The sequence below is a fragment of the Lotus japonicus genome, chromosome 6 (assembly GCF_012489685.1).
Source record: "Lotus japonicus ecotype B-129 chromosome 6, LjGifu_v1.2".
NCBI classification, from domain to species: Eukaryota; Viridiplantae; Streptophyta; class Magnoliopsida; order Fabales; family Fabaceae; genus Lotus; species Lotus japonicus.
The window spans coordinates 52,995,827-53,019,616 of NC_080046.1; the positions used below are offsets into that span (position 1 = coordinate 52,995,827).

The 23,790-nt window shown below is 36.6% G+C and overlaps 4 protein-coding genes across 7 annotated transcripts; 2 read left to right on the plus strand and 2 right to left on the minus strand.

The window, feature by feature from the left end:
* Positions 1 to 6,246: 6,246 nt before the first annotated feature.
* LOC130725550 (uncharacterized) lies at positions 6,247 to 6,861 on the plus strand. Its single transcript, XM_057576768.1, has one exon. The coding sequence runs from the start codon at positions 6,247 to 6,249 to the stop codon at positions 6,859 to 6,861; it is 615 nt and encodes a 204-aa protein (XP_057432751.1).
* A 508-nt stretch (positions 6,862 to 7,369) lies between these two features.
* Positions 7,370 to 14,013, minus strand: LOC130723098 (uncharacterized). The gene is made up of 15 exons (XM_057574031.1): positions 13,664 to 14,013; positions 13,324 to 13,560; positions 12,971 to 13,095; positions 12,191 to 12,407; positions 11,757 to 11,882; positions 11,397 to 11,653; positions 10,979 to 11,086; positions 10,498 to 10,639; positions 10,226 to 10,391; positions 9,408 to 9,565; positions 8,828 to 9,151; positions 8,613 to 8,687; positions 8,415 to 8,484; positions 8,134 to 8,291; positions 7,370 to 7,809 (listed from the first exon to the last, which is right to left on the minus strand). Exons 1-15 carry the CDS (start codon positions 13,949 to 13,951, stop codon positions 7,660 to 7,662), a joined length of 2,601 nt encoding a protein of 866 aa, XP_057430014.1. The 5' UTR covers positions 13,952 to 14,013; the 3' UTR covers positions 7,370 to 7,659.
* A 1,788-nt stretch (positions 14,014 to 15,801) lies between these two features.
* LOC130722189 (GCN5-related N-acetyltransferase 6, chloroplastic) lies at positions 15,802 to 18,325 on the plus strand. Of its 4 annotated transcripts, none has more exons than XM_057572844.1 (9): positions 15,802 to 16,119; positions 16,206 to 16,446; positions 16,632 to 16,684; positions 17,012 to 17,048; positions 17,136 to 17,201; positions 17,307 to 17,411; positions 17,496 to 17,649; positions 17,756 to 17,821; positions 17,899 to 17,972. In XM_057572844.1, exons 1-8 carry the CDS (start codon positions 16,010 to 16,012, stop codon positions 17,779 to 17,781), a joined length of 792 nt encoding a protein of 263 aa, XP_057428827.1. In that variant the 5' UTR covers positions 15,802 to 16,009; the 3' UTR covers positions 17,782 to 17,821; positions 17,899 to 17,972. The 4 variants fall into 4 exon arrangements, with proteins under 4 accessions (XP_057428827.1, XP_057428826.1, XP_057428825.1 ...); XM_057572842.1 differs by having other exon boundaries at positions 15,803 to 16,119; positions 17,745 to 17,821; positions 17,899 to 18,325; XM_057572841.1 differs by having other exon boundaries at positions 15,804 to 16,119; positions 17,742 to 17,821; positions 17,899 to 18,325.
* A 148-nt stretch (positions 18,326 to 18,473) lies between these two features.
* On the minus strand, positions 18,474 to 23,516 carry LOC130722188 (uncharacterized). Its single transcript, XM_057572840.1, has 6 exons — positions 22,107 to 23,516; positions 20,856 to 21,289; positions 20,386 to 20,547; positions 19,735 to 19,810; positions 19,074 to 19,229; positions 18,474 to 18,906 (listed from the first exon to the last, which is right to left on the minus strand). The coding sequence occupies exons 1-6, from the start codon at positions 23,316 to 23,318 to the stop codon at positions 18,760 to 18,762; spliced, it is 2,187 nt and encodes a 728-aa protein (XP_057428823.1). The 5' UTR covers positions 23,319 to 23,516; the 3' UTR covers positions 18,474 to 18,759.
* Between the last annotated feature and the right edge of the window lie 274 nt (positions 23,517 to 23,790).

Below are 23,790 nucleotides of genomic sequence, written 5' to 3' on the forward strand. Positions count from 1 at the left end.
GGTTAAGCTTTCGATGAATGAGTTCAAACAAATACGAGAGATCAATGTGTGAAATTGCAGTTATAGTTAGGGGTGTAATCGGACCAGATCGGTTCGGATTTAGGGTGTTTAAATGTCTGAACCAATAAAACATGTTCAGTTCGGATGATCGGATTTGAAATAAAAAATATTATTTGAAAATATGCACGAAAATTATTTTAAAAACGTGAAAAATTATAAAAAAAAATATAGAAAAATTCAATATTTTGAAAGAACATAACATTCAATAATGACATAATTCATATAATCCAAATATGTAATGTAATGGGCTGAAAGTGTTTGTAAAAATCAGCCACACAAATAATGGTATCACATACTCCCCTCCCTCCGTTCTTTTTAAGTGTCGCTTTAGAATAATTTTTTTGTTTCTATTTAACTGTCATTTTGATGTTTTAAGGTTACAATTTATCAATTATACACTTACTTTTTCAATAACTCCACTCCACTCCACATACTCCTTCCCTCCGTTCTTTTTTCTCAATAACTATGAAGAGCTATAAGACTTTATGATTGGGTGAGAGTGGTAAATGGTTTAATAATATGAGAGAGTGGAAAAAAAACTAACAATCTATTATCTTGGTTGGAGAACTTTATGACTTTATGATTGAGAAGTAAGAGGGTAGATTGGAAAAAAAGATAAAAACTAACAATCTACTATCTTGATTGGAGAGTTTTATGCTAAAACGATTAAAAAAGAACATAAGGTCTTCCTCTGCTCCCCGTAAAGTGCCCAAGCCCCAAGTCTTCAACCTTCCTCTAATGTTGCCGTGGTTACAGAAAACGCTACCACAGTCATAATTAGATGATATACCAAAAAAATTAGATATAGATATATACAATAACATTTGGAGATAATAGATATGAATAGAGAATTGATTTAAAATTGGAAAATTAATTGATAATTTGAATTTGAATAAATTAAAAAGATAAGAATAAAAAATCAAAATTAAAGGCCATGTGAAGATTTTTCGAACAATCAAGAAAAAATGTGATTCAGGAGAAAAAAAATTTGACGTCACTACATCCATATTATCAACAATAAAAACTTGATTTTAAAAAAAGTTAAAAGAATAAAAAACATTCAAGAATTATTTTAAAAAAAAATTGAGCTCACCCTACGATTTTTTAAAAAAAATCCCTTTTGAAATAAGTTCCATTTTTAAGATGAAAAAAAAACGTTTAAATAATTAATTACGAGAATCCCATTTTCCTTGCTTTTAAAATAATTTCAAATTTTAAAATGATAAGAAAAGGTAAAAAAAATTAATTACTTTTTAAATTCGGTAGTCAAGTTTTACATAAGGAAGAATATTTTCGAAATTAATTATTTATTTCCTTCAATTTCCTTATATAAACCACTTAATTATATGAATTTCCTTATTTAAAATCATAAAAGACATTAAATGTCTTATGGAATAAATGCTATTTTCGTATTTTTAAAACAAGGAAATTTAAAATAATTAAATAAATTTTAATGCATTGACTATTTATTTAAGGAAATATTTTCGAAAATAATTATTTATTTTCTTCAATTTCCTTATATAAATTACTTAATTATATTAATTTCCTTATTTAAAATCATAAAAAACATTAAATGCTTTATGAAATAAATGCTATTTTCGTTTTTTTTGAAATAAGGAAATTTAAAATAATTAAATAAATTTTAATGCATTGATGTTTATTTAAGGAAATATTTTCGAAATTAATTAATTATTTCCTTCAATTTCCTTATATAAACTACTTAATTATATTAATTTCCTAATTTAACATCATAAAAGATATTAAATGCTTTATGAAATAAATGCTATTTTCGTTTTTTTTAAATAAGGAAATTTAAAATAATTAAATAAATTTTAATGCATTGACTATTTATTTAAGGAAAATATTTTTGAAATTAATTATTTATTTCCTTCAATTACCTTATATAAACCACATAATTATATTAATTTCTTTATTTAAAATCATAAAATACATTAAATGCATTATGAAATAAATGCTATTTTCATTTTTTTTAATAAGGAAATTTAAAATACTTAAAAAAAAAATTAATTCCTTGACTATTTATTTTAGGAAAGTTTTTTCAAAATTAATTAATTATTTCCTTCAATTTCCTTATATAAACCACTCAATTATATTAATTTCCTTATTTAAAATTATAAAAGACATTAAATGCTTTATGAAATAAATGCTATTTTCATTTTTTTTTATAAATAAGGAAATTTAAAATAATTAAACAAATTTTAATGTATTGACTATTTATTTGAGGAAAATATTATTCAAAATTAATTGATTAATTTATTCTATTTCCTTATATAAAACATTTAATTACGAAAAAACTACTCTAGCTTTTGTTATGATGTTCATTCTCCTTTTCAAATGAACGCTGGGTGGGAGCGCCGGTGGCATCAGCCACGGTGGAGGCAAGTGACGGAGAGGCACGATCAGACTTTCTATCCCCGATCTGGTTATGGGGCTTCTCAACGGAATCTAGGGCAGCATCATCACCAGTGGTCGAGAAACCACAATCAGCAAGCGTCGCGGACTGGGAATGTCAGATTTAGCCATCACCAGCAGCAGGAGTGGACAGGAAACGGCAGATTCCGCCATCGCCAGCAGCAAGAGCGTTGTCCTTCTCAGTCTTTTCTGCGGGAAGGGTCTGGGAGACCTCAGCAATTTCCACGGCAGAAGCCAGTGAGCTCTCGGAACCATCAGCCTTCGGCACGGGATCGCAAAGAAGTTAAGAAAGAGGGGGAACTGCACTCAGTTTATGTAGATGGCTTGAACGACCGAATCACCTTGATGAAATTGAGGAGCTTTTTTGGGAAGGCTGGAAGGGTGAGGGATGTTTTCATCCAGTTTCGGAAAAAATTTCAGAGGCGATTTCGGTATGGTTTCGTTCGCTATCAACATGAGGAAGAGGCAATGGCTGCGATTCGGTTGTTCAGCGGTTCTCGTTTTGAGGGTAATTATCTCGTTGTGAAAACAGCAACTATTAAACAATCTTCCTTCAAGGAGAACAGAACAGCTTAGGGACGCCAAAAATCAAAGGAGCAAGGCAAAGTGTGGCGGCCTAAATTACAGCAAAGCAATCAGATCAAATTAGATGTTCCGGTTGAGACAATTGCTTCATCTCAATCACTGGATAATGCAGGTAGCCCAGGGGCGTGTCAACTTCGTTTATCAACCTCTGATTTGGATAGTTTATGGTACCAACGATGTGCTCGGGCACGCACACTCGAATCGAAGCCAGTACATGTGATTCAAGATGAATTAGCCCATATTGGTATGTACAATTTTCGTTTCATTCCGCTTGGTGCAAATGAGGTATTGTTAGAGTTTGTGGATAAGGAAGAGATGGAGTCAACTCTAGAGGAATGTAGATTTCTTCTGGAACAGAAATTGACGGAACTGAAACCATGTACTCTGCTTACCTATGGGTTAGCACACTTGGTCTGGATCCGTCTGTGGCAAGTCCCGATGGGGCTATGGACAGAGAGCTTCTTTACTGCGGTTGGGAACAGAGTGGGGAGTTTTGTTAACATGGATACATCAACTAAATTGCGTCATCGGGCTGATTTTGCTCGAATCTTGGTAAAGATGCACCATCCTCTGCTTCACTGCTTCACAATGGCAGTTGATGTGGAAGGTACCTCCTGTATAATTCTCGTCGAGAAAGATGACTCTGTTTATGATCATGGTAAGGTTGAACGTATACCATCTACGCCGGTGAAGATATATAATTCAGAGGAAGATGATCAATCTTTTGGTGACTCGGCAAATAATGATGATGGAATTGTTGATGAAACACATGCCCCGTTTCATTATTTTGAGAACGATCATGAAGCTGCTAGTGCCGTCGATTCCGATGAAGAAGATGAAGTTTACAGGGATGATAAATTGGAGGGGCTGAACGTCATAGCAGAGGAGGTTGCACAAAGGTCTGTTGATGATGATGTCTTGGACGTACAGGGAGGTGGCTGTGAGGCGGTTTCCGGCAAGGAGGGGTTGCCGGAGAAGGGCGTTACAGCAGCAGGGAACCTGAATTCGAATTCTGATAGAATTATTGCAGCCAATAAATTCAAGGAGGAGATGAAGGATCAGTTACAGGTTTTGCTTAATTCTGGTTACACGTTACAGGAGCTTGAGGGCGGGTGGAATAAATCATATTCAGAAGGAATCAGGATAAATGCAAAAGAAATCTGTTATAATAATTTTCAAAATCTGAATATTGATGATAATAACAAATTTGCTGTTTCAGGTTTTCATTTAAATCCCAAAGATTTAAATCAGAGATATGTTTGGCCTTTATTCTCAACTTATTGGGACCCACACAATATTCTCCAGCAACAATTGCATGGGACGTGTTTGGCAACTTGGCCTCTCAGAAATAACAGCTTATTGAGTCTTCAGGATTCTATTCCGAGTTCAAGAATTTCTGGCTCGCAGGAACAACAGAACGTAACACGTGAACAACATAATGATCAACGTGAATTTTTTTTGCACACCTCTCCCCATCAAATTGTGAGAATTTCGACTCCAATCCCCATCATCCCCCCAGAACGTGAATCTGTTGAGTTTGAGACACCACAATTTCCTCTGCCTCTTGTGCAATCAGAACCGGTTACGCCGACGCCCTTCAATTCACCAAATTCAACCTCCTCCAAGAAGGGACGTCCGAAAGGGAGTAAGAATAAACCCTTACCTATACCAGAAGGTTTCTTCCAGCCATTGACAGGAGCAGATGGTGTGACAACACGCAGCCAGAGAGCTTGGTTGCTTGGACAACAATTAGGCCTTAAACCGCGGGGTTCAGAAGCCTTGATGCTACGGGGTTTGGAAGCTCAACTCCGTGAAAATCATCCACACCTTAATTGACATGTCGGGACCTTGGCTCACTTGGAATGTTCGTGGGCTAGGTGGAACTACGAAGAGGGAGGTGGTTAAAAAGGCAATTCAGCATCTGAAACCGGAACTTCTATTAATACAGGAAACTAAACTAAATCAGCAACACCAACGTACAGTTGAAGCATGGGCGAGTGGATTGCAGATGCGTCATGCGGAGGTCGAGTCAGTTGGGACGGCAGGTGGTCTTATGTGTTTATGGAGGGAAAATAGCATTCAGGTTCTGTCAGTGGTAACAAATTCTAACTTTATTTTTTTGAATAATTTTTTTGTTTCTATTTAACTGTCATTTTGATGTTTTAAGGTTACAATTTATCAATTATACACTTACTTTTTCAATAACTCCACTCCACTCCACATACTCCTTCCCTCCGTTCTTTTTTCTCAATAACTATGAAGAGCTATAAGACTTTATGATTGGGTGAGAGTGGTAAATGGTTTAATAATATGAGAGAGTGGAAAAAAAACTAACAATCTATTATCTTGGTTGGAGAACTTTATGACTTTATGATTGAGAAGTAAGAGGGTAGATTGGAAAAAAAGATAAAAACTAACAATCTACTATCTTGATTGGAGAGTTTTATGCTAAAACGATTAAAAAAGAACATAAGGTCTTCCTCTGCTCCCCGTAAAGTGCCCAAGCCCCAAGTCTTCAACCTTCCTCTAATGTTGCCGTGGTTACCGAAAACGCTACCACAGTCATAATTAGATGATATACCAAAAAAATTAGATATAGATATATACAATAACATTTGGAGATAATAGATATGAATAGAGAATTGATTTAAAATTGGAAAATTAATTGATAATTTGAATTTGAATAAATTAAAAAGATAAGAATAAAAAATCAAAATTAAAGGCCATGTGAAGATTTTTCGAACAATCAAGAAAAAATGTGATTCAGGAGAAAAAAAATTTGACGTCACTACATCCATATTATCAACAATAAAAACTTGATTTTAAAAAAAGTTAAAAGAATAAAAACTTAAACTATAAAGATAAATGTATTATCTCTTATTTTCTCGATATTTTAAGATATATCAACTTTGACATTTTTAAGTTTATCTTTAAGGGCCTTCAAATAAAATTATCTTTAGGGGATTAGATTAGATATTTGTAATTCATTGAGATTAAATTTAGTGTAGAATTCTAGTTACTATTGATTATAAATATACTACAGACTTTCACTGAGAGTTCAGGTTCTTAATTCTTTTCTAGAGTTTAATCAATTTCGGCTTCTTCCACACATTCTTCTTTTATTTCCTGTGTTCTTCCCCATCCTCATTATTGTGTCAAAATTGCAATATGGATCCTACATTTGCTGTTACCCTCTCTGAAGAACAGTTCCATCAATTTTATAGAATGCACAGAGAGCTGTTTAAATATCTTGTGATTGGCCTTTCACGAGACCCAAAAGAGTCAATGCGAGTTCTCGCCTTATGGCTCTGGCTAGAGCGCAGGGGATATTCTAATGTGATCGGCAAGATATATTCTTCAATATCCCACGTTTCAATCAATGGACTTGCAGATGAGGCCGTTACATGCCTTAACTGTATTAATACAAGCCTAACCGATTTATCATTTGAAGACGATGATGATCTTCCTCTTATGCATAAGATAATTGATAAGAATATCTTTCTCAAAATGTTGTATGAAAATAAGGTTTGGGCAACTCAAGGGGTGGCCAAAGTGTTGAAGGAAGTGTGTGAAAGAGCATTTGGTGATATCATACAAGAAGTTAATAAACGAGTTTTAGGTGAGTGCTATCTGGAAAGCCAACAAGTGCAGGGAATAACAAATTCAAAGGATCTTGAAGGTGACAAATCTAATGTTGCAATTTCTTCCAAGATGAAGCTCGATGAAGTCAATGACATTTCCAGAAATCTTCTGATGACGTGGGAGCCATGTGGAGCTTGTTGAAGTTGAAGCTATCATCTGGAATCCAACAACCAAGCAACTCCTACCAAATATCACGACTCGATCTTGACCTCATTGACATTTTCAATTTTTATTTGATCAAAGATTAATTTTTTTTTATCAAAGATTGATATTGAATTATTATTATTTTTATTAATAATTTTAGTTTGAATTCTGAATTTAATCATCCGTGTCAAATTCAAATTTTAGTGTATCCAGACTATAGGGTTCCGGTCCCTTCTCTTTAGAACTAATTTCCCGCCCCTTTTCTACACAACTCTAGACTAACCAATACAATTTACCTTGCCCTCTAAGCTCTAACTAATTCTCTAACTCCCTAACAACTTCCTCTAACTAACTTTGAATCATTTACTGTATTTGGGCCTAATCTGTCCTTACGTCCTAGGCCAAAGGCCTTCCTTCTAACATAGACCCTTTTTGTCAGGGGCTGCTATCACAAACAAACATCCACAACATTATCGTTGACCAAAAAAACATACACAAACACGAATAAAGGGTAAATACTGACTTTGTGGATCTAATGTATACAGCATTACCTCGCATTTCTGCAAGAGTTGATTCCATGGCTTGAGCATGTGACCTTGGTAGCAACCTAACCTTACCGTTCGCACACCCAAAAACTTAGGCCCATGACCTAACGTTAAATACATGAAAAATGGAAGAAAACACAGTGGTGGTTGCTGCATATTTTCAGTCACCAGCCAAACAGCCTACTGTTGCTCTAAATTGTTTATTTCCACTGTCATTCACAATGAGTGGACTAATATGGCAAGCACTAGACTACAATGGGCTAACTTGCGAAATTTCATCCAAAAAGAGACACCTGAAGACATTGTTGAAGAAATCACAACCTTTGGAAACACCTCCCTCTCCAACCACGATATCCATGTCATATTTGCAAGCTCTTGTACAATCAGGGCAGTACGTCACCTGCATAAGGAAATATAAGTCATACATATAATTCTAGAATTCTCATAATAGGAAATACACCTTGAACAAATAACTCAGTATAAGACAAGTTGGACATCAACTGGCATCCTTAACACTTAAGGGGTTTAGATTACGTGTGTGATTGAAAATCCTTCTACAATTGATTCTAAACTTAAAATCAATCTGGGATAAACTTTTGTAAGTAGTTTCTGAATGCCAGAATTATTTCTGAGGCAATAAAAGCTGATTCAAACATTCTATAAATATAAAACTTGTTGTTATTAAAAGGAGCATCAGATGAGGATCGCTGCTTCAGTTACCGACCTCTAGTAACTTGGGTTGGAAAGAGCTGTCCAACATAACATCTACACCGTACATTGCTCTTGATGTTGGACTATGCATCTCTGGATGTGCAACAGCGGCTGCCTCAAACACTGATCGAATCATATTCCTTACTCTTGTATGTATATCCAACCATTTAACTGCAAGAGATACATGCAGTGGCAGGAATTTGAATCAAGAATTTATCATGTATATGATGCTATGAAAGATTCTAAAAAAAACCCAAATGTGGCAGAAGATAAACAGGGGACGGTCCCCATTACCTTGATGTTCTTCCTCAAATTCCTTCACAAAATCCTTGATATTCTTGTGATTTATTTTTCCACGGTAATTCTGAGATCCAGACATTGACTATGTTAATACTTGTTGCAAAAAGGAACTAAAGCACTGAAATATTCAATACTCAGTCAAATTTTCAACTGAAGAACTTGTTGCTAAATAATATGGTAATTGAGACATACCATGACAGTGAAATGAGTTTCATATTCAAATAAACTACGTCTTTCCAAAGAATATTGGTTGTTGGCTATCCTGACCTGAAAAAATTATTAACCAATTGCCGTTAGGATCTTTTAAGGCATAAAAATAAAATAAAGAGAGGCTGACGCAAATGTTCTTCAAAGGTCATATTAAGTTATTAAGTTACAGGTAGGGCTCAAAAGAAGAATCAGTATACCCAGAAGCAATCTGACAGGAATATCTCCAAAGGGTGCATGCTCCGAACCAACACTATGTAACGGAGATCAAACTTTTTCCCCTGGAACAAAGCAGGTTTTTCAATATACTTCTGGCAAATTTTTGGACCAGTTTCCATGAGACGGATTATCGCAGGTAAATTATCAGTTACAGTAGTATCAATAGTTCGGGCCATGTTCCAGGGTTTTAGGATCCAAAGATTGTCTTGTCCTTCTCTTTTGCGTAAATAATAGTCACCAATAAGTTGAGATAGATGTGTTTCAAGATTATAAGTATGCTGCAACCATTGAGGAGATCCAAGTGCCTGTAACAATGTAAAAACAAAAAAATAAGATACTAAAAAGCCTCAAATGAGAAAAGACACCAACACTTCAATTCATTTGTAAATTGTAAGTTTGACTTCAAAAAATAAAATAAAAATTGTTGCATGCCAGGACAAATAGTACATATTTCTTTGAGGAGTATGATGGTATTTTACTATAAATGGATGATGTACACAGTTTAGTTACTTAGGATAATGTCATCTGCATCAACATACAATGCTAGATAACTATTATCACCTTCTGAATTGTCTCCGCTAAATGATGTTTCATGACAAGACAAGCCTCAAAAGGAAATTGATTAATGTATTGCTGATCTGTTATTCCTGTGGCCTTCTTTGTATCCTCATCTATCTGCATACATGTCCATATTATATCTGCATCTTTTGGTTCCTTTGCTGTAGGATAACAAACAATCAAAAGGAGAGGGAGGAGGTCAGCCGTACAATGTAAAGTTTTTTAAATGTAGAGACAACCATAAAATCAAATCCAAGGGAATTTTGTGATAACCAAAAGATGTCCATTCTATGCAGAAAGAGAAAAAGGTTCAAATCAAAAACAGGGATTTTGATTTAGGCTCTTTACTTGAAGATTGACATATATTCAATATGTTCCAAATAACGTGATAATCATGTTATTAATTATGAACTGATGCAAGGAAAATAATTAAGACAGTTCAAGCATGCTGTTAGGAGCAGGACCCAATCAGGAAGCTTACAACAGTTTGACCAATGAATCAATTGGGTCAAGCCCTGTTAGTTAGGCGTTGTTAGCTGAAAGCAAGCCTTGTAACTTGTAAGGAAATTTGTCAGTGTTAATTAGTTAGGCTGTGACAGAGGCACATATTAAAGCCCTTAATTAGTTCAGTTGATCTGTTAGTTTTGGGTGAGAGAGACAGGCCTCGAATTCCTGAAAACACTGTTGTATTTCATCCTTTCTCTTCTTGACATCCATCCATCCTGTGTTGGAGGAGGATATACAATAAATTTTTCTTACTTTCTTTCTATCAATCTCAATATTTTGAACTAGTATCTACTCCAGGCATGCATCAAACTTACTAATTGCAAACTCCGGATGCGTCAAGTTTTCTTCCACATGAGGTATATCTGTGTAAACACGTAAAGGACGCCCATCAGGTTGATGAATACTTCTAGTCTCAGAAGACTGCACAGTGGGTGGGATCAAACTTGTGGATCCCAATTTCTGATTGTGCTTCTCAAACTCCTGAAAGCAGTAAACTAAATTAGCTTCAAACTTTCCTGATACCTTCATATAATACATTTTTAACCACAAATCAGAATCTGATAAATTTTACAAGTAGAAGAAATACTTGGATAAAATAGTTCTCTGGTGTGTGGAACCAGGCAGTAAGTCTAGCAGAACGTTGTTTATCCTCCCCGATACCAAGAAGAAAATCTCGAGTGCATTCATCACCTTTCTGCAAATTTTGAGTTGGCCATAGAATAGAAAAGCTGGGGAAATGGGAGAGTTATTACTTATAAGATGACCAATCTTGAATTATTAAAAATTCAGATGCATAAATACATGTAATTCACTAAAAAAAGAGGGGAGGGGGGGAGGCTTCACACTTAGGAGTCTCTAACATGAGTTCTGCAGCTAATGCAGTCAGGATACATTAATGAGCAAGAATGAAACAGTAAAATACATAATTGAAAATTTACTCATAATAAAAGATGTTACACATTATGTAACTACGATTATACAGTACAGCAGCAGGTATATTCTAATAGCATGAAAACCTGACTTCCAAGTCAAAGTACAAATCTTAATAAGAAAATATAGAAGATAACCTCACAGCTGATGCCAGATTACCCTCTGGCATGAAAAGAAAAGGTGCCACTCTGAAATTTGGCTCATCACTGTGCCGCAAAGCAGAACCAAGCTCATCCATCACATACCTAAAAGATATAAAAAATAAGCTTTAAGTTTCTTGGTGGGAAATATCAAATTGATCATTCATGATTAATGGAGACTTCTATATTGTTTCATTCCATTTAATGTACGGAACCAAAAAAATTGAGTGCTCAAACATTGACTCGTTGATTCTAGTACTATATAGTAAAGTATAATCATTAATCAGCCTGCCTTTAAGATTTTTTGGCATTTGAATGAGAAATGCAAAAATTTACAACAGTGCATACACTGATCAAAAGAAAGCAAGTACTGCATTAGAACGAAACTGTAAAACAAGTCAAATGCAGGTCATACCATACAGACGTCTCATCTAACTTTTCTTCATCTGCAAGTCTATAAGTCATTAGATATTTCCACATTCCATTTACAATACGGTCAGCAAGAGGCTCATCAGGAGTCCATTCAGAAACACGAGGAAGAAGTGCTGAATCAATGACCTGCTTACTAGTTTCCAATATTTGGGATGCACTAATACCATTTAGTTCAGAAATGTTCGGAAGAGATTCCAGGATTTCAATGGCACTTCCTCCAAGAGGACCAGGAATATCTACCTAAAATTGATCAAATTTCCATAGGCCAAAACAAGTGGAAATTAAAATTTAAATAAACAGCAAAGGCAATTTAGGAATAATCTGATAATATAAATCAAAGTACCCCCAATGAACATAAGCAAGGGAATCTCCTCAGCAAATCTAACAAGTCACCAACCGAGTTTTGCTCCAACGGATTTCCATGAATGTTCAAGTGTGATAGAGATGAAAATAAAATGGGTGAAAATGCCTGAAAACATAGGGGAATAGAGGACTCATCAAAATATTTAGATCAAAACAGACAGATTTGGGACTAATGAGTTGCTATGAAATATCACACGTTAACATCTTCTATTGAGTATGCTTCATTTACCAATTAGTATCATCTCCTGAGCAAGGACTCAAGGAGACATACAGAATTCCCTGATTTTTTAGCTCATGTAATCAACTTTCATTCCGTAAAATAATATATTCAAGTCTCCAACCAATACTTTTGAAACATGGCTATAAAAAAGATGCATAAAGCAGATAGAACATAAGAATAAGAAAGAATTCAACCTTGTTGATTAAATTATGAATGTTTCTATTAGAAATATCAAGAGTGGACACACTCTGCAGCGGGCTATCAGCATGATCAGAACTTGCTGGGTTATCCTTTTCATATATCCCTGCACAAAAGCCCAAGGCCCATTCCCCAAAATTGCTTGTAAAATTTGAATTATATATCTCCAGTTCAGGTAACTCCTTAAGAATGGCACCTGCAATTTTGTCATTACTAGAAGTAAAGTAATTTTGTCAGATACTAAACATGATCAAAATAAATAAGGAAAAGGACAAAAGTAGAGGTCTTAGACCTGAGCATAAAGTCTAAGATGCATGAATTTTAAACCTTAGAAACTTTTTAAATAATAATTGGTGATCAAGCTGGGGTTCGAAAAATAAGGATCCGATACCCGAACCAATGGTGGTTGGTTTCAATTCTGAAAGTGATTTTACATGAAACTACACTATAAAAAAGACACTACTTACCTACTATTTCGTGGGTACTATTGGTGCTGTTGCTCAATAAGAAACCCAGCAACCCACTTTCTCACTATTTATTAATGTGATAACTCCTCTCAACTTCCATTTTTTTGTCAAATGTGACATGATTGTTGGACAACAATAAAAACAAACAGCATGGATCAAACCGTATCTAAGTTTTGTCCTTATCAAACCAATTTATGGAGTTTATTGTATAAATCCAACTCATTGAAAACCTCTAACAATAAGGACTAATGAGTGACATGATAACAGGAATACATGGTTTAAGAATATTTCAAATACCGGAAAACGTACCACTCTTTAAGCACCAGATTATTGTTCAGCCACAGTCCTTTAAGATGCTTAAATTTGCTAACTTCCTGAACAACCACTTCGGCTCTATTGAGCTTGTTTCCGTATAGGCTAAGCGACACTAAATCCTGAAACAATAAAACAGGAAGAGAGTGCATCAGCATTCAAATCATAAGGACAGACATGAAAAATAAAAAATGGCTGATAGTTCAATACTTCAATATCATATTCCTGAAGGTTAAGTATTCAAATTAAGCATGATTTCTAAGTGCTCAATAAAGCATGTTACATTATCAAAATATAGATAGCATTAGCAACACTATGAATGATAATAATAAGAATAATGTGTTACTAACAGGAAATTTTGAAGATAAGTCAAGAGACAAAAGCATATCATCATCAATGTCAAGTCCTTCAAGCTCCAACCATCTCAATTTACCATCTCCTTTCTCTTTCGTCTCGCGAACCTCGCTTTCGAGAACTTCCAATACATCAGGCTTCTCACTAACCTCACCTTCACCTTCCAAATTCATATCAATATCCACACACATCAAAGAACCCATCCTCTCAGCCAATCCCGGAACTTCAAGCAGCTAAAACCGCCACAAAAACAAACAAATGAATAACCGTTTAGCATGAAAACGAAGAAAACTGTATTTGGAATTGGAAGAAGGAGAAGGAGAAGGTGAGGAGGACCTGGTTGTAAGCGTCGGGGAGTCGGAAGGTCCATGCGTGATCGATGAGGAAGACGTCGGAGTCCTTGGGCATGGAATCGGAGGTGAGAACGAGGCGTCTCATGCGTCCGTCCTCGCAGGGCTCGATTTGGAAGTGGTTTCCGCCGTCGAAGGTCTCGCCGGCGAGCTTTTGGAAGAGGCGGCGGAAAAGTGACTGCGGTAGTCCTGACGACGCGAGTAACAGTGCGTGGACTTGGGCGAACTCTTCGTAGGTTCGGATTCTCTTGGCGCCGCCGGCCATGGCTACCATTCTTCTGTCTCCGCGGCGGCGTTGTGTATTTGCGGTGCGGTGCACTCCGATGAAGTGGAGTGAAGTGAAGTAGTGAAGTGAAGTGGGGAGCGGCGAGCGTTGATTGGGCTGGGCCTCATCGAATTGGTTGTTGCTGATGGGCTGTTGAGTCTGTAGAAGTAAGCCTTTATTGGGTAGTGATGAAGGCCCAAAAAAAAATAAGCAATGAAGATTCTTCAGTTTTTTTTTTTTTAATAACAGTAATGATATGATATGCAGTTCTCCATCCCCCATAACATGGCCAACTGGCCATTCATATGTATTTTATATTGATCATATTGTGGTTAATGTAAATATGTAATTCACATGTAAAGACAAAAAGGGCATAGGGTAGGTATAGTAGGTGGCTAACATGTTCTAATCTTAATTAGATTTAAACTAGTACTGGATTATTAAATAAAGTAGAACGAGTAGGGTTGAGGATGATGAAGACCACAATATATGAGATAGAGGATGGAGAAGAGCCAACATTGAGGTTAAAAGAGATGTATGAGGGTGAAAAGGGGAATATATAATAGATAAGGAGTTGAAGGTGAAAAGAGGGTAGGAGGAAGGAGAGTAAATGAGATTTTAATAGGGAGTTGGAAGAAGGAACCCCTATATAAAAATGATAAAACTCTCATAATGACAGAAAATAGCCCCATCTAAACAAGGTAGAGGGTCGTTTTTAAGGGGAGGCCTAAAAACAAATGGGGTATTATAGAAGTATATCTTAAGGTTTTAAGGATCTTAGGCCCTAATCGAGATGGTTTCATTTTCAAGTTATAAAATTCAAAATTAAGAAAATATCAATCTTATGTGAGCTTTTTGCCACCTAGGGTTGTAGTTCGCAAAGCAATACACCGAAGAAAGGTTTTGTGCAGAGAAAATGATTCGCTAAAAAAACTAAAAGATTCTAATGGTAAATGAGAATATTTGTTACGTTGAAAAGAAATGTCTCAAGCATACCATGCTCACTGCTCTATAGGCACTTTGACCCCTCCACGTTCCACCATAATTACTATAACTCTCCAACCTTGTTGCTACTGCATGGCATCTTCCAATAACACCCATCAGGCCATCACCACCACTACAACGGTTGTCAATGACACCAGTGATACCCTCCATATTATACGTCGCGGATGGTCTTGGGCAATGATGACTTTGGTGGATGGTATAGGGTGGTAACAACAATAGGGTGTTTGGTGGTGGAAGGTTTCAGGAAATGGTGACATTTGATGGTGTAAGGCTGTGGCAGGAACACTAGTGGAGTGTGTATGTGTTAGGTGGTGGCGAGAGCAATGATGGTGGGTGTCAAATGGTGGCAATGGTACCGTGAGGGGTAAGTAATCTTTGGTGCTAATGACAACGGTGGAGAGTAGAGTCAATGATGATGGTAGGTGAAGGGAGCACGGTAACGACAATGTAGAGCGTGTTAAGTAACATGGTGTAATATAGGATATTCGATGACAGTGAAAAAAAGAGTACAATAATGGAAACAATGGTAGTGATAGAGAGTGTAAGGGATCAAATTGAAGGTGTTAGGTCGCAATGATAGGGTGAGTGGTGATTGCGATGGGATGACATTTGTGGATGGAGTTGGCACCCTCGACGATGAAAAATACCGAAGATGACATAAGACATTACCAAATAGTAGTGGTGAAAGAGGTTGTTGCCTTGTTGGTCCATGAAGTAGTGATGGAAAGTGTACTATACTATTTTTTTCCCCCAAAAACAAAAAAAGTTCATCTTATCTCCACATGGATGAGGATGACAATGTGTGAGGAAAAAGCTAAGAATAAAAACGGTTGGTGCAATGCAAATCATAAGGTCAATATTTATAAATGGAAAAAAAAAATCTTATGCCCATCATCATATATCCATTTTGCCTTTGACTGTGAAAACATAAAATATCCATGGCGGGTGAACTAGTCATCACCATAGCCGAATCAAACTAGAACCACCTCTTTCTTCTTCCTCTCTCAAATCTTCTTCGTTTTCTCTTCAATTTCGATTCTGGGGTTTTCAATTTCAACAACCATGCCTCCAACATCAACTATTCCAATTCCACGACCTGAATTCCACACCTTATTCTTCAATGGGTCTCCAATCCCTCACAAATTCCCCAGAATCGCAGCTTCATGGACCATGTGAGTTTCAATTTTCTACGTTTTTCACTCTGTAACCATTCATCTAATCTTGTTTCTGTTCTGTAATCTGTATTCATCATGAACAGGACATTGGATTCCAAATTTTCCCAAACGATGAACAGTAACAGTATGAAGAAGATGAAGAAGAAGGAAGAACTCCCAGTGCAGCAGCTTTCAACGCCACCAGTTTCAAAGGTGGAGACCTTGAGCTCAGACAATCTCCAATTTGACCGGTTGCAGCCATCGGATCATGAATTGGTTCGAGAAAATAGGTTTGAGTTTGGCCAATTTGTTGCTAGAGAAGCTGTGCTTGATGAAGAATATTGGGTATGCCATTAATTTTTGGATAATCAATTCTAGAACTCAGAAGCTACACACAAAGATTCTTTCAATAATTGATTCTGGGTCTGAATCAAATTGTAGAAGATTTTTCAAATATTCAGTTAGAGTGTGTATGACTACTGGTCTGTAATTCTTATTTATTTGTTTGTGTGTTTTGAATTTTGTGGTAGACAGCAGCATGGTTAAGGGCAGAAAGTCACTGGGAGAATAGAACATATGACAGGTATGACACATAGAAAACATCAGAAAGGTCAGGGTTTTTTTTCATGAACTTGTTTTGATTGTGGTAAATATGGATTCTGAAAAATGAATTGAAACAATTTGTTGTTTTTTGGAAGCATGGTGTATTGTGTTGTTGTGTGGACATTCATGGAACTGGTTGTGACCTATGAATTAGGCATAGATGATAAACAATGTCAAACATTGATTTAATTAACAATAGAATAAAGGAAGAAAAAATGACCCTGCTAGTGGTGAGTCTTGTTCATTTGACTTGATTCACCATAGATGAGTACTAGTGTCCAACTGATTCTCATTATGTTTTATCCAGATATATTGATAACTACAAAAGGAAATTCGCTGACCAGGTAGGAGTTGATATTAATAACTACTTTTCTTGGTTTTGTACGGCATGTCTTTGCTGAAATTTCTAAACAAGAATTCCTGTTGTTCAGGAATTTAATGCAGTAAAAAGGAGGTGCAAGGTGCAAACTGGGGATAACTGCATGTGCATTATCACGGTAAATCAACTGATTTTAGGGTTATATTATAATATGATTATCTTACAGTATGCTAGTGTCCTTGTGTTTATTTCAACTTAAGGTTTTTGTAGTCAAGTTTATCAGGTAAAGAAGGAGCAGAAGAATTTAAAGCACTCAGTTATAAAAAGTGTTGTCGGAACCCTTGATTTGAATTTCCGATATCTACTGCAAGGGGAGACTTTTCCTGGGGTATTTACACATTCTTTCTCATCTGCTGGTCTGCCTAGACTGATGATGTTGATAATTTTCTCATCTTAATCATAATCTCTGCAGGAACGAGTAAAGGCTCCTATTTTTTGCACCATTAACAGAACAGCACCAAACAAATATGGTTATATTGCAAACTTGTGTGTTGCCAAATCAGCTCGCAGACATGGTATTGCAAGCAACATGATGTATTTTGCTGTTGAAACAGCAAAGTCTAATGGTAATATGAACATTGGAGTGAGATGAACTTCTATAATTTATGACACATAAAATAAGACTAAAGTATTATCATATATTCTTGGATTCATATAGCAGGTGTGACACAGGTATATGTGCATGTGGACAGAAATAATAGGCCTGCACAATTATTGTACCAAAAGCTGGGCTTTGAGGTAATTTAGCTGTTAGTTCATCTGTATTTCTCATTTTCAATCATGCTTAACTCTGGCAGCTTCCTTATCTTTCTCAGATGGTTGAAACGGCAAACTCCCGATTATTACTGGAGGATACATACTTGCTGCGTTTACAGACGTAATACGAAAGATTAATTCTTCATTTGTTCTTCAATTGGATAGCTTCTGAACAGTTGGCAAATATCAAAAATTCACCAGCTCCTATAATCATCAGAGTTATAACCTATATTTGTTTGTGTAAATGCACGTATGTATCTATCTTTTTTGTCCAAAGGTGTAATTAGTTTCCTTGTTTACTCTGCTTTCCTTCTCAAAGTGCTTTCTTTTTTTAAGCATTTGTTTAGGTGTCTTGTATTCTTCCCCAATTGAAATTGGGGGGAAAACACTATAATGTATTGGATTTCGATTTTGATTTTGAAGGATGGATGAAACTGAACAAGGATATCTATCATTTATAATGCAGTGATGTCTTATTGTGGCTAACTGATCATTCCTCGATTTTAATTTTTCACTGGAATTAATTTCTTTGAATATTAAAAAACAAGTTACTTAAATAAAACCACTGAGAAGTGAAGAAAACAGACTACATTCTGTTTTACTAAGCTGAGAATCAAAACGGAGGCTGTAGAGCTATACTGATTTAAATATCAGCATGTGAGAAAATAAGAATAACAGGTCAACTGGACCAATTGTACAACAGACAGCACTTGACTGCGAGTTAAACTGACAAAATAACTTCCCTTAGATTACATAAATATTTGAGTCAATAAGTTAAGTACATATTACATAAACGTTACAGGCCTTTTTTAACAAGATACTGTGTAACGTCATGCTCGGCATACAAGTACCTAAAATGACAAAAAGTCAAAAATATCTTGAACGGATATGCTACTATTCGTATGCTCCATTTTCTGAGTCTATACTAAATCAACTGTGACTGAGGAATAATTCAAAGCAGCTTGATGAGGATCCGGCACTTTCACATGTTGCAAAACAGGAGACATCTTCAAACCAATTATCTGGATCTGCATATTTGAGTGGCCCTTAACAAAAACATCTGTTACCTGTATAAAGACAACATTTCTTTATAAGGCTTATTGAATCATATCCTTACACTACATAGTTTACACAACCAAAACAAATTGAACACAAACATAAGTGGACTAAATATTTTTATACAGCCACAATCAATTGATTGTTCTTGAGGTGAGATTAAATGCTAGATATATACCTGAGTGCATCCAAAAAGTTTAAGTAACTTCAGCGACAAGCAGCTATCTACTATAAAACCCAGCGCATTGTCTGACAAATTTCGGCACCAAGATAGATCAAGAGTATGCAAATTTTTTGCATGTCTTGCAAGTGATATGGCTGTGTGGTAACCAACCTGGATTAAAACAAATGTGACTCAGAAAGTGAAACAATATAACTAAGAATCAGCAGGCTTCAACTAAACCGGCAACTGAAGTGAACCAAAAGACAGAAATGTTTAACAACCTCAATTAGCTAATTTAAAAATTAAATGTTAAATGCTTCATCCGACACGTGGGCAGGGCTTTGATCAATGTAATTCCACCCAAAACCACAATTAATATAGTAGTATTTTGATTCTTGATATACATTTATAGACAAGAGAATAGGCATTTTTTGACCAAGAAGCAAATAGAAAGGGTGTTTTTATGGTATTCATGTAGATATATATTTTGAAGGCTAAGCTGAGCAAGTTTGAAACAGAGTAGTTAATTGTTTTACAAACAAAGACCAGCCCTTCCAGCATGTCACAATGTACAGGTACCCGTGTGTCGGGTCTATATAATGTGTTATATAGCATGTCATCTATACCCCATGTAAGCCCATGGAGAGAGAATCATGGAGACAAATAAACAATGTACCTTCTTAATGTTATTAAGCGACAGTTCTTTCAATGACTCTCCAGAGGTCTCCACAAATGCACCAATTGCTTCATCACTGCAAGACAAAAAGTTAAGTTAATGTATTCATTAATTGGAAGATATCAAGCTCAGAGCCTCAGATGCAGTGAGAAAGACACATCAAGTATATCATACATATATGACAAGGCAGACAGAACAGACCCTGAGTACAATAGGAATCATCTCTCATGAGTTTATAATAAGATAGGATAACGTGTGGAGATAGACACAGACCCAGTAAACATGGCACTACAAGCAAAAATTAGTCAGATCCTATTTAGGGTCTTTGTGTCTGAAAATTTCATATAAGATCGATTTCCATCAATATGGGAAAAAGTTTCATTATTTAGACATTTGGAAAACAAAACACTGAAACAGTGCATCGGAACAAAGATAACCATCCAATAAAAGGTTAGAAACTATTACAAATCACCTCTTGAAAAAAGCAGAGTAATCAGAGACTAACAGAAAAATGCAGAATACAAAGTGTGGGTAACATAAGAAGTGTCTATAAGATAAGAAGATAGACAAAGGTTGATGTCCAGGAGAAGAAGCAATATATAGAGATAATTTAAAACAAAGGAAAATACAGAGGGCAGGAGAGACAAACACCTGAATGGATTACGGCAAAGCTTCAGTGTATGAAGTGAGCGACAACCTTTAGTAAGATATCCTATAGACAAATCTGTTAATTTGCCCAAGTTCATAAGATCAAGAACACATAATCCAGGGCAGTGTTCAGCAATGACTTTGATTGAGCGGTCAGTCAAGTTTCTGCAGATTGAGAAATATATACCATCAAGCTTAAATGATAAATATTTCTAGACAAAGAAAGAAAATAAGGGATTTACAATGTGGGGAAATTTTGAATGAACTACGATTCACAAAATAATGGTTGATTGATCCACGTTCAAATTATGATCAACAATTAACCAAACACTAACTGGATAACACATAAACCCCAATTTACGTTAAATTTTTCTGTAATTGGAAATTTATTCACCCAAGATGTATACTTCTATGAATGTATCACATCATAAGGAGATTCAAGACATTAAACAGACTGTTATAATGGTACTTACATACAGCCTTTCAGAACAAGCTCTTTCAGGTTGTGACCACGTGCAATAATGTAATCCTTGAGAATTTTATCACTAAAGGTTTGAATACCAGCTACTGACAACACTTCTAAATGTTCAAGCTTCACCAGTGCTGGCACGACCAGTGCAGCACTCATGCCTTGGCAATCATCAAGGTACAACTCTTTCAGAACAGATTTTAATGATTCAGCTATAATATCAATACTATCAGATGTGAGAAGCGAGCACAGGTTGAGATTGAGTGATCTAAGTTCTGGAGCAGAAGAAATGAGTGCACGCAAGCCCACATTTGAAAGACGGCATGCACCACTCACGGATAGACTAACTAATCTAGGCAACTGCCTCGGTGACTGTGCCAGAGTAGCAACTATTACATAATCTGCCAAACTGCGCCCACATTGGTCAAGTTGCAGTACCTATTTCACAAGTAAATACATAAGCAGAACTCAGATAATCTAGGATTCAAAAGAAAATAAAAGAAACTGACAATAAGCTAATCAAACCACCAAAAAACGAGAAAAAAAATGAGGATTACATAGCAACACACATGAGAATTTTTAAAAGAAAAATGGTAGAACAGAAACTTCACTTTTTAAACAAACAAAACACAAGTCCTGATGTAGTTCTCCAAGACAAAGAAAGACAAGAAATTATTAGCTGCAAGACCCCATGATCTCCAGTTTCTGCTTCCATGTAAAAGTAGAGATTGCTAACATCGCTAATGAATGTAGAAAGACTCAAGCACACGCTTCATGTTTAAAAATAGGAATGCTAAACAAGGGCACTAGTACAAGTAGTCATTTCAGCTGCTGAATAGCAATCAATGTCCAACCAAGTGAAATCAAGTTAAAACTGTCCTACCTCACGGACAAAAGTTATAGCTTCATATGGGGGAGGGGCAGGCATTAATTAAGCACCAACAAAAATCAAATGAACAAAAAGTAAAGTAACCTCTTCAAAGATAATAGAGTAAATAAAATGCTGTATAGCTAAACACGAAAAAGCTACAATCACATCAAAACTATTAACAAAGCCAAAGGAAAACTAATACCATCTCTATCAAAACCAACCACCAACATCCCAATGATATTTAGCATTCAGATAACATAACAATGGTCATGGACCCATAGTAGCTTAAGACATAAGGTAAACACCAAAGAAGAATCAATTATTAACCAAAGAACACAAGTTTCAAGTGCAGCAAAATGACATCAAATAGTTGAAAGCACGCACCAACAAATTCGTAGTGTCACAAGTCTGAAAGCACTTGGTAAAATGTTCCTCCGACAGCCACGAGCAATCTCTCAGCCGAATCTCCGTGGGAGCACCACCAACGAGCAGCTCAAGAAAGTGGTCATTGATCCTTCTGGAGTCACACAACAAGTGGCTAAGCCTGTGCCTCAGAGCATCCGGTACACTCTCAAGCGACACAATGGCATCAACATTCCTGGACAGAATTTGTAAGCACATCTCCTGCAACGACGGGACATTAAACCTCGCGGTGGCATCCTCGCGCTCCTCCGAACTCGTTGTTCTAGGAACCCATTTGATTGAATCGATCAAGCTAGCCTGGGAAGAAGCAGCGAAACCCGTCTGAATGTCGCCCTTGTTCTCTCGATCCCTGATAATCCTAATGGCAGTTGAGAACGGACCAGGCCAATCCTCATTCTCAAGCTCCTCTTCAGGCTCCACAGATGAACGGTCACCATCATCATCTTCTCCGTCCGATGCAAAATGCGCGAAACGAGACGCATTTTCCCTCGCTATGTCACGGAAGCGTTCCATTACCTCGTTCCTCCTGGCACCGTTTTCTCTCGCCGCGGCAGAGTTTCTAGCTTGTTCTGGAACTGGCACAGGAACTGGAATTGGAACAGATACCGGTGAATCGTTTATAACAAAGTTGTTTACCTCCATTATGGATTCTTCATCTTCTTCTTCTTTGTTCTCCACAACCAGTATAGTCTTCCCTTTCTCTTCTCTGCTGAGTGGTGGTGGTTTCCTTTGACTTGATTCTCCTTCTCCTTCTCCTTCACCTTCATCATCAACATGACTCTTCCCGGCGGTTAACTCGTCATTTCCCCCTTCATCGGTTTGTTCCTCTTCTTCGATTTTCCTTTTCTTACTGCTTCCCAGTGAATCATCATCATCATCATCGGCGGCGGTGGTGGTTGTGGTGGTGGTTTCTCCTCGCTTGAGAACCTTCTTGCCAGAACGCAAGTTGAGAAAACCCTTTCCAATTTTATTACCATCTTCATCGCCGTTAGACGACATCGTTTTGGGGTTTTTCTTCCCCTTGGCGGTGGAAACCCTAGTGGCGGCGGGAGGTTCGGAATTGGGAGCGGGTGAGAGGCGGAGGCTCCGTCTGCGAAGCGGCGGAGGAAGGGAAAGGGGAGAAGCGGGTTCGGTGAGGGGGTCGGGTTTTGCGGTGGTTTTGGTTCGACCCATTCGGCGAGTATGGGAATGGTTGGCAGCGTAATGATCGCAGCGATTAAGACAGTTAGTTGAGTGAGAGAGAATAGAGTGGGAGACTAGGGAGAAACTTCCTCCGTACACTTTTCTTCACCGAAGGTGTCTCCGCCCATTTTCCCGCCACCCTACGCACATTATAACTTTTTCTTTTTTGGTTTAATTGAGGTATCTTCGATAGTCATGAGAAGAAATCAATCTCTTACTCAATAGTCAAAACACTAAGCAATAGAAGATTGTCCAATTGGTTTTTTTTTTCTTCTAATACGTGTATCTTTACAAAAAAGTAATTATATTTTAGCTAACAATATTGCAAAATGGATCCTATATAGTTAGGTTGTCTTCGGCTCCCTCTGCATGATCATGTCCACTGGTTTTTGAGTGAATAGTCAAATTAGTTCCTAAAAGAGTTGAACGTTGACTACTTCTACCCTAGACTTGAGAAATTGCT

Bases quoted from the DNA above. Each gene is read 5' to 3' on its own strand.
- LOC130725550 (XM_057576768.1), top strand. From the start codon at position 6,247: ATGGATCCTACATTTGCTGTTACCCTCTCTGAAGAACAGTTCCATCAA.
- LOC130722189 (XM_057572841.1), top strand. From the start codon at position 16,010: ATGCCTCCAACATCAACTATTCCAATTCCACGACCTGAATTCCACACC. The intron at 16,685-17,011 runs GTATGACACATA...TGTTTTATCCAG, and splicing joins GAGAATAGAACATATGACAG to ATATATTGATAACTACAAAA. The intron at 17,049-17,135 runs GTAGGAGTTGAT...CCTGTTGTTCAG, and splicing joins AAAGGAAATTCGCTGACCAG to GAATTTAATGCAGTAAAAAG.
- LOC130723098 (XM_057574031.1), bottom strand. From the start codon at position 13,951: ATGGTAGCCATGGCCGGCGGCGCCAAGAGAATCCGAACCTACGAAGAG. The intron at 11,087-11,396 runs GTATGACCTGCA...TATATCTTTTAG, and splicing joins TTAGATGAGACGTCTGTATG to GTATGTGATGGATGAGCTTG. The intron at 10,640-10,978 runs GTTATCTTCTAT...CCATTTCCCCAG, and splicing joins AATCTGGCATCAGCTGTGAG to CTTTTCTATTCTATGGCCAA.
- LOC130722188 (XM_057572840.1), bottom strand. From the start codon at position 23,318: ATGGGTCGAACCAAAACCACCGCAAAACCCGACCCCCTCACCGAACCC. The intron at 20,548-20,855 runs GTAAGTACCATT...CTCAATCTGCAG, and splicing joins CTTGTTCTGAAAGGCTGTAT to AAACTTGACTGACCGCTCAA. The intron at 18,907-19,073 runs GTATATATCTAG...GTCTTTATACAG, and splicing joins AACTTTTTGGATGCACTCAG to GTAACAGATGTTTTTGTTAA.